This window comes from Drosophila novamexicana, unplaced genomic scaffold (assembly GCF_003285875.2).
Source record: "Drosophila novamexicana strain 15010-1031.04,08,12 unplaced genomic scaffold, DnovRS2.1 tig00001270-arrow-arrow-pilon, whole genome shotgun sequence".
Classification (NCBI taxonomy): domain Eukaryota; kingdom Metazoa; phylum Arthropoda; class Insecta; order Diptera; family Drosophilidae; genus Drosophila; species Drosophila novamexicana.
This window is the reverse complement of record NW_020824847.1, coordinates 1,109,932-1,119,448: the sequence shown is the minus strand read 5'-3', so window position 1 is coordinate 1,119,448 and position 9,517 is coordinate 1,109,932. Positions and strand designations below refer to the sequence as shown.

The 9,517-nt window shown below is 43.6% G+C and overlaps 2 protein-coding genes across 2 annotated transcripts; one reads left to right on the top strand and one right to left on the bottom strand.

Annotated features, from left to right (window-relative positions):
- Window positions 1–278: 278 nt before the first annotated feature.
- Window positions 279–6,097, bottom strand: LOC115766911 (nudC domain-containing protein 1). Its single transcript, XM_030710990.1, has 3 exons — window positions 6,010–6,097; window positions 871–1,890; window positions 279–798 (listed from the first exon to the last, which is right to left on the bottom strand). Exons 2-3 carry the CDS (start codon window positions 1,865–1,867, stop codon window positions 314–316), a joined length of 1,482 nt encoding a protein of 493 aa, XP_030566850.1. The 5' UTR covers window positions 1,868–1,890; window positions 6,010–6,097; the 3' UTR covers window positions 279–313.
- On the top strand, window positions 3,093–4,042 carry LOC115766912 (transmembrane emp24 domain-containing protein 3). The gene has a single exon (XM_030710992.1). It carries the CDS (start codon window positions 3,122–3,124, stop codon window positions 3,749–3,751), a length of 630 nt encoding a protein of 209 aa, XP_030566852.1. The 5' UTR covers window positions 3,093–3,121; the 3' UTR covers window positions 3,752–4,042.
- Window positions 6,098–9,517: the final 3,420 nt, after the last annotated feature.

Here is a 9,517-nt window from a genome sequence, read left to right as displayed (position 1 = left end):
CAAAAATTCCAAAAAAAAAAAAAAAACAAACTAGAAAACCTGCCACTGCGCGCGGCTATTTATGTAAAAAAAAAAAGGTTGTACGCATTAAATGCATGGTGCTGCCAGATAATGCAAATGCCCTAATACACCATGCGGTGTATATGGCAGCGCCAACAGCTGACAGTGTTGCAAAGCGCGCGCGCGCCAAAACAACAAATTCAAATTTCAATATGCAAATGATGTACAATAAATGATGTACAATAATTATATATAAAAAAAAGGGCGTGCTTAATTCTTGTTGTTTCTTTCTTTTTTCCATTTTAAATACAAACTAAACCTGTAGATAGAGTACAGCATGTTCGGTGAGCACCGTAATCACATTTGTTGCAGTTACCAGACCGAGCACCTCGCCCAGATCGTCGTCCAGTGTGACCAAATTCTGTTTGCCAATAACCACCTGCGGCCCGTTGCGATTGCGCAATCCCCCGGCGGAATCGTAGCGCGGCTTATATATAAACAAATGCCGATAACTCTCCGATATAACCGCATACTCCAGCTGGGGGCAACAGTCAATAAACTTGCGCTGCTGCTTGGATGCCTGCACATAGCCGAACGCATGCAGATTGCCCTCGTGCCGCACACCCCACTCGCCCGGCTTCGACGGCTGATACAATTGCAGCCAAACGGACGCGTCCACGCCCTGACGTGTCACAAATGCCGCCGGATACCCGGCGCGCAGCGAGGTCGCAAACAATGGCGGTATTGCGCCCAGGAATATCGTGTGTGTAATCCCGGATGTGCTCAGATTGAAGCGAACTGCAAATGCACGGAAGGATTAGCCAGGTGTGCGCGTATGTGTGTGTGTGTGTGTGTGTGTGTGTTGCATACCCATTTTGATGTCGTCATCGCTGCTGCCCAATGGAAAGTCACATTCTTCGATGGGTTCCTCCAGATTTGGTATGGGCAGACGCTCTGGCTCCGGCGGTTGCTCCGCCGTCTCCTGCCCCTCCTCCTCCTCATCCTGCCCCTCCTCCATCACCTGCTCCTCCAACTGCTCCTGCTCCTGCTCTGCGTTTAGCTCCGCATCGCGCTGAGCCCGCGTCTGGAGCTGACCGTTCGAGCAGACGATCAGGGATTCGGCGCGCGGCTCAAAGGCACAATAGTATATGGAGCCGGGCGTCTCCAGCTGCTCGCACAGATTGTACGACCAGCCCGCCTCGGGCAGGCTGTCCAGCGTCCAGCGCGACCAGATCAGCTGCATCACATGCACGTCCGCCTGCTGCGGCGTTGCGGCCTCGCGTCGCCTCACATGGCCGCCAATCAGCGAGATTTGCTTGCGCTCCTGCACCATGTCCAGCCGCGCATCGTATAGCACAAAGCCGCGCTGCTCCATGTCGCTGGTCACCGGCGACCGGGTGACCAGCTGCCAGCTGGTGTCGCGCCTGCGATCGCCGGTCTCCAGCAGATGGTAGGTCAGCATGCCGTCGCACACCACGCAGTACTTCTCGGATATGAAGCGCAGCGTATAGTTGTAGTCGCCGACCAGATGCTGATAGCCGTCGCCGTGATCCTCGCGCCGCATCGTATAGACGACACGCTGGGCGCGCGGCTGGCCGTGCTGCTCATCGTAGGAGCAGAGCACCAGCTGGTGGGCCTTGTTCATGTAGTAGCTGTTGTGACGGGCCCACGGATCCGAGAAGAGCAGATTGTGTTTGGCGAAGAGCTCCACATGCAGCAGCGAATATTGATTCAGGTGCGGCTCCAGCTTGAGCGGATCGCGATCGAAGCCTTGGCGGAGCACCGGCACCGCATCGAAGGAGAGCTTGTAGCCGTCGAAGTTGGGGCACAGCAGATTGCGATCGACAGTCAGGTCCACCACCGGCATGCTGGCGTATCAATTGGCAATTGCTATGAATCGAAACAAACGGAAAGGAAACAAAAAAAAACAACAACAGAATTTAAACAAACAAAATTCTTTCAATTTCGATTGCTGCACAGTGTTGCAAAGCGGCGATCCGCGTGCTGTCATGTTAGCGTATCTGTTCGAATAACTAACAGTGTGCCGGCATGATGCTTGCTCGAGAGCATGTTGTTCTGCTCTTGTGCTGTTATGTTAGCGTTTCTGTTAAAGCAATTAGCAGTGTGCCGGCATGACGCTTATTTACTGCTGTGCTCTTGAGCTGTTATGTTAATGTTATGTGAGCGTTTCTGTTAAGGCAATTAGCAGTGTGCTGGCATGACACTTACTCATTTATTGCAGTGCTCTTTTCCAGTTCTGTTATCTAAGCTGTGTTGCCGGTTTAAATTAAGGGTAGCGATGCACAACAATATGTTTTTTTTTATCAATGCTCTAATGTGTTTTTCTTTAAAATAAATTATCTATAAGAATTCTCGGTTCAAAAACATTGAGCATTAAACACCAAACGCGCACATTAGATAATTAACGATTCTGTTAAGCAATGATTTACAGTTACAAAAGTTTTTGATTGCTAAACTTGTGAAATACTCTCTTATCAATATGCCGCTGTAAAGTTCTGCCATTACATCAAGTGTCATTACAGCACAGCAATTGCCAGCGCTGTTAGCTCAAGACATACGTGTTCTTTGCAACTCTGCGCGCACAGTGCTGCACAACGCACGCCCCAAATAAAAAAAGTGTTGACACGTTGACAGAACATTTGGCCCGTCTTAAACGAGGAATTGACTATTATTTTTGTTGTTATATTTAAAGCCAACAATCGAGCCGAAAGAACAGTCGAGCGACAAGACCTTGCACCAACGAATTAAACAGGTGAGCGCCGGCAAACGACAATTCGCTTGAATAGATAATTAATTGTGTGCATGTGTATGTGTGTGTCTGTGTGTTTTTTTTGCAGCTGTAACTGAGCAAAAGCCGATATCGACGCAGGATTTAAGTCTTGTCAGCTGCTGCGTGGCAGCAAACGCTCTTTTTTTTTAGTCAATAACTAGCCAAATAGAGAAGAAAAGAAAAAGTAATATCAAAATGCGCGACGAGCAGCTGAATAACCAAAGCAACAACTGCAGCAGCAACAACAACAGCAGCAGCAAGAAGAAGAACAACAGCAGCAGCAGCAGCAAGAAGAAGAGCAACAACAGCAGCATCAGCAGCAGCAGCCCAATGTTGTTGCTGTCGCTGCTGGTGCTGGCAGCGCTGCTGCAGATCAGCTGCGCCGTGGAGTTCACGTTCGATTTGGGCGACAATGCGGAGGATTGCTTTTACGAGGAGATCAAGCGCAATACGAGCGCCTATTTTGAATTTCAAGTATCCGCCGGCGGTCAACTGGACGTGGATGTGGTCCTCAAGGATCCACAGAATCAGATCATCTATTCGCTGAACCGTGCCACCTTTGATAGCCATCAGTTTATTGCCGAGACAACGGGCGTTTATACCGCCTGCTTTAGCAACAAGTTTTCGGCGTTTTCGCACAAAATCGTCTACGTGGACTTTCAGGTGGGCGAGGAGCCGGCTTTGCCCGGCGTCGATGAGCACGCCACGGTGCTAACCCAAATGGAGACATCATCCCAGGCGATACACAAGGCCCTCAACGATATACTGGACGCCCAGACGCATCATCGGCTGCGCGAGGCGCAGGGACGCAAACGTGCCGAGGATATCAATCAGCGTGTCATGGTCTGGGCATCGCTGGAGACGGCAACTGTGATCCTGATTGGACTCGTCCAGATATTGGTGTTGCGCAACTTCTTTACGGATCGCAAGCCCAGCCAGGCGCGCTATGGTCGCCTGTAATCTGGACGAACTGGAGCACGCAGTGGGAGCAGCGCAACCATCTCTACCATACACACACACACACACACACACACACGCATATATATATGTAAAAATTTTTTTTTATATTATTTTTAATGTTACGAAACTGTTGCCAGGCTACCTTCTCTCACATGTATTCCCATTGTCCAGCAAATTGTAATTGATTTGTTTATGAGCCCCCCTTCCCACGCCCAGCCCACACCCCCTTCAACAGAGAAAGAGAATTGTTTTTCTTCAAAAAAAAAAAACAAAAACAAAACAAAAATACAAGAATGTTGCGTTTTCTTTTTTTTGGCCGAAGACGCGCGTGGAGAATGTGACGCCATAAATGCTTGCCATAAATGATGTACGCTCGTTATGGCAACACTGGCAGGATGCCACCGTTGTTGTTGTTGCTGTCTCGCTTTGCAGGAAGCAACGGCTATTACCTAACAGGCGGAAACCCATCGAGCCAGACAAAGATAGCAACTGTTAGAGCTGCCTTTATTGTTGTTGCCGTGGCATTTGGCACAGAAAACATCATATTTCGATCAAATTATTATGCATACATATTTATTGCCGCAGGGCAAAGCGGCCCCGAATTTAAAAAAAAAAGAATGAAGTAAACAACTGTAAGACAACAACTGTATCAACAAGCAGCGCGTCAGAGCGAGAGAGCGCAAACACACACACACACACAAACAGTTGCTGAGCTGAGCCAAGCTGTGCGACGGCGAATTCGATGCGGCAATTTCGGCGGGCTCATAGTTCAACCGTTGCAATTTGTACAAACGAAAAAGAAAAAACAGCAACACAGACAAGCGTGCTCTAGTCGGGCATGCACGTCTAGCAGATACCCTATACACAGCTGATGAGTTTCATATATTTCAAAATTCTCGACTTGAACACGTTTATGCAAAAGAACATGGCGCTAACGGACTAGGGCAGTATATATATGTACATATATGTGTATATATATGTATGTATGTATATATATATGTACATATGTATTCCTTTTGCATGTTACATACGTTTGCCCAAAATCAATGCAGCCATTTTCAAAAAGTACAGTGCATAACAAAAAGAAAACAAGTTTTGTACCGACTGCGATGACAGCGTTCATTTAAATGAGCCGCAATTTGTGCTGCTGCAACAACAGCAACAACAACAACAACAACTTGAGCGTCGCTACCTGACCTGCTGCTCCACTACACTACAGAGAAGCAGCAGCCGTCGCCGCAGCAGCCGTCGCCGTCGTCGCAGCAGCGGGCGTAAACGCCGCTCACTTGCGCCAATACAAGCACAGATCCACACATGCACACGCACGCATACACATGCATGCATTTGCCTGCACATAGGTCGAGGTTGTCGCGATTTTGGATGCTGCTTCCTGATTGGCGGCTTAAAACAAAGGCAGCTAATGCATGGCGAAGACTGAATGCCCTTTCATATCATCAAAAGAAGGCTTCAAACAAAGATTTGCAATAGAAACAAAAGAAGTAACGCCATTAATTAAATATATATGTATATGGATGTGGCTTACAAATGCTTTTGAGACAAAGCTTTATTTCCGATCCATTGTGCCTATTGTGGCCATATAGTAAACCGATTTAATATGGTTGTGAATAGCTGATGAATTGGTTGAAGTTGTATTCAGAAATAGCAATAAAGTTTTCCATACAAACATCCATTATACGATTGACTTTTCTTATAGAGCTATATGATATAATAGTACGATTCGACTAGCTTTTTGGTCATATAGAAGAATCATGCCTATAGATGCAAAGTTTGGTCAAGATATATTGAAATATAAACAAATTTTGCATACTAGAACTGATATATTGACTGATTAATGCTATGGCAGCTATATAATATAATACAAATAGAACTTTACTCATATATAGAAGTTGCGTTTGATAAAGATATCTTTAAATAAAGAATGAATAGCAAATGTTATGCACAACAATCCGATCGATTCGGTATTTCGATGTGTTGCACATTTCACGACAAACTTGAAATACCCTCAGAAAGTGTATAAGACAAAGGAGACCAAAGACTCGCAGTGGATGCCAAGCGAACTCTCGGCGGCTAGGAAAGGGGACAGCGACGGGCGGTTAGCACTGAATTATGAATACCCTGCAATTCCAGTATTAACTATTTTCTTGGCTCTCTTTGAATTTGTATGGATCATAACTCAGTGAATACAACTCCGTACTATGAATAATCGAATATAACTGACCAGCTGAATGCATACTCACATTTTATTTATCCACGTTAAAAACGCTTTTCGATTACAATTTACAAAAGTTGTTCTCAATTACCAAAACTAAATTTGACGCACAATTCAAATTTCTTTCACAGTTTCATTTGTTTTTGTGTGTGTTTTTGAGAGTATTTTTTCTAAAGAGGTCTAAAGCGATTTCTGTTCGATTTCAATAAGAATTTCAATATCGATTCCTTTCGATTACTTAGAAACGGGGCAAGTTATCGATAATCGGAAATAAGCTCGTACTGCGGGTGCAGTAGAAGGACCTAAGTTCCAAATTTCTCTAGCTCTTATGGGCTCTGAGATCCTTGGGTTCAGACATACGGACATGTCTAGATCGACTCGTTTGCTGATCCAAAATATATATACTTTCTGGGGTCGGAGGAGCTTACTTCTGGGTTCCGGGTATAAAAAGTTAGAACCAGCAAACTTGCTTTGATGTTTCAAATACTTGACTATTAGTATTCAAGTGCTATGGAATCACCCATAGCACTGGAAAAAGGGGGGAAATGGTAAAGTGTTCGCAGCATAATTATGAATACAATGCACTCGTATCTCACGCAAAGCGTTTTGTGACCGGGTCTACGTCGAACAAATGAGGGAAACCTATGTATCTCCTCTATCATTATACCAAAACGGGCTGCCATTGACAGTTGCCAGTTGCCAGCTGAGAGTTGCGGCGGCAACTGACTCCACAGCTTTTTATACCCTGTATCCATTGAAAATGCCTAAATGGGGTATAATGCACTTGAGAAAATGCATGTAACAGACAGAAGATAGCAAGTATATATATATATACTTGATCGGCAACAATAGACGAGTCGGTCTAGCCATGTCCGTCCGTCCGTCCGTCTGTCCGCCCGTTTGTATGAACGCAAGGATCTCAGCACCTATAAGAGCTAGAGACTTGAAATTTGGAATGTAGGTGCTTCTACTGCTCCCGCAGTACGAGCTTATTTCCGATATCCGATAACTTGCTCCGTTTCAGAGTAATCGATAAAAATCGATATCGAAATCCTGTTTTTTGAGCGAATCTCGCAGATTTTAAGAGCTAGAGTCTACAAATTTGACATGACGATTCTACATGAGTATATACATCGAGTTCCATTGAGGAATCAATTTATCTATTTTTATTACTGAGTTGGAAGCGGCTTTAGGGTATACGCTAGTCGGTAACTGCCCAGAAGAGCCTCTTGCTTGTTTTTATGCGCCTTTTCGGTGTCGTGTCTTGGCTTCTTCACTCTTCTTCTTCACCTGGCTTTTATATATATATATATATGTATATATTTCATGGATCTGGTCTCGATGATTTGCAACTGGCATCGAGACTTGGGGGATGACTCGCGACGTTGTCTTTTGGCCGCCTGCACTTCATTTGACTTCGAGCTTTTTCTTCTTCTTCTTTTTATTTATTTTTTATTAATTTTATTTTTGTTTTTTGTATTAGCGCAACCCTCGCTGCGATTGTGTAAGTGCAGCTGATTGCAGTTTTATGATTGCATTTTGTTTGCCTGACAAAATACACAATTTGCAATTCGCATTGTGCGTAACCCGTTGCTGGGGTGCGGGGGATGACTGTGTGTAGGGGGGGGGGAATATGTTTGCATCATCTTGACAATTTCCCTGGAAAATGTATCCCGATCGAAGCGCTTCAGAGCTTATTGCAAGCATTTTATGGCACTGCGATTGCAATTTCTTGAGTTTTTATGTTTTTCTGTTCTTGTTTTTTTTCTTTCTGAATATCTTATCAGCTGGCCTTATCAGAATTGTAGCGCGTTTTCTTGACACTCCGCTTAATTACGTGCCACTTCACAAATGCCGCGACGAGTGCTCAATTAAGACAATTATTTCATATTAATTTATGTTTCTCAAATTGAAAATATATTGCCAAAGTCCGATTATTGAGAGTTCGGACAGTTTATTTAGACATAAAGAAAACGCCTTAACCAATTGGGAATTATAAGCGCAGCTGTAACGTTTCGTCTGGCTTTTAATGCATATTCAAGTATTTCTTTTTTCGCCTAGTTCAATTTCTGTGTCTCAACTTTGTTTGTTCTTAGATCAGAAAACTTTGACTTTTGACAAAGAGGCATAGAAATTTCCACCCCAAACGTATAACTCCCGATTTGATTGATCCGAAAAAACTGACTTACTTTGGATCAAGTTGCCTTCAAGATGCAATTTGTTTTTTTTTTTTTAATCAATCGCGAAAAACTTAGACATCTAAAATGAATTCAAAGCCAACAGAAAAGTTGCATGCTAGAAATTTTCGCTTAGTTTCCACAGTTGTGCGTGGAATTCCCATAATCACATTTGGCACAGAGCAAGCTTGTTTGTTTCATCCAACAAATAATTGAACCACTTTATATCACATGCATTTGAGATAAGAAGATCTTGGAAAGTTAGAGTTTGAGGCCAATCGGATGGTAAGCAAAAAAGTTGCATACAACTGCTTTTCACGATTTTCCACGCTTGCGGGTGGAATTTCCCTACATCGAATAAGGTAACTTCTGTGAAAATTTTCGCTTTCTAGCTCTAACGGCTTGATCTGTGCGTTGATCATCAATCAGTCAGTCAGTTAGCCAGTCAATCAATCAGTCAATCTGTCAATCTTTCAGTCTGTCAGCACATACAGTTTTATATATATGTGTATATATTATATAATTTGCTTTGATATACTAGAACTAGTTGAAAGCTTTGGCCATAATATTACAATGCTGGAAAAAATTACCCGGCGTCGCCCGATTTGAGTCAGTTACAAAATTAGACGAAACCTCGTCGTTCCTTTCGACACAATTATTTATTTTATTTATTATAGCTAACATTTTGAAGATCCAAACATTTTTTATAAGTTTATATATTAAAATTTTGGCTTGATTTGGGCTGGCGACTTCTCGCTTGCTAGTTCAACGCTCAAAGCCTAATCTTAGGACGTTGTGGATGTTGTTTTTTGTTGGAAACTTTGACTCTTAGAAAATGGAATCTTCTGGAATCTGTCTACTTGCCAAGGCTTACGCTGCCAAATGCTTTTGATTATATATGTAAGGATTATATAGAAAACAAAGGGTTCAGGGCTAGCAGCTTGCTTACCACAAATGTCGTTAAGTGGGCATTGAAGCATTGAATTTCTAAAATATATTATATATTTGAAGTCAGCTTGACCATAAACTCACTTGGCCAAGCAGCTGCTGCTTAAGAATTGCCAACATTGCCAAGTTGATGAGTTTTGCGGTTCTTGCAAGCGTTTAGACGAAGATGTTCAATAAAATGCCTGACCCTCAGTAAATTATAAATACAATTTGCAGCTGAATGCCAGGCAAAAGCGATTGATGTGCTGGCCGTATAAATTGCGTATACGCTGCGCATGCGCAATCTCTCTAAATATCACGCATACGCAGCGTGTGCCAGGCGAATATGCTTAATAGAATCGAGAAGCGGCAGCAAGTGCTGCGATTTGCGAACGAACAACAAATTAATGGAAAAAAAAAAGAAACAAAGGC

Excerpts from the sequence above, each read along its gene's own strand:
- LOC115766912 (XM_030710992.1), top strand. The coding sequence starts at position 3,122 with ATGTTGTTGCTGTCGCTGCTGGTGCTGGCAGCGCTGCTGCAGATCAGC.
- LOC115766911 (XM_030710990.1), bottom strand. The coding sequence starts at position 1,867 with ATGCCGGTGGTGGACCTGACTGTCGATCGCAATCTGCTGTGCCCCAAC. Across the intron at positions 799-870 it reads CGATGACGACATCAAAATGG|TTCGCTTCAATCTGAGCACA; the intron begins GTATGCAACACA and ends GTGCATTTGCAG.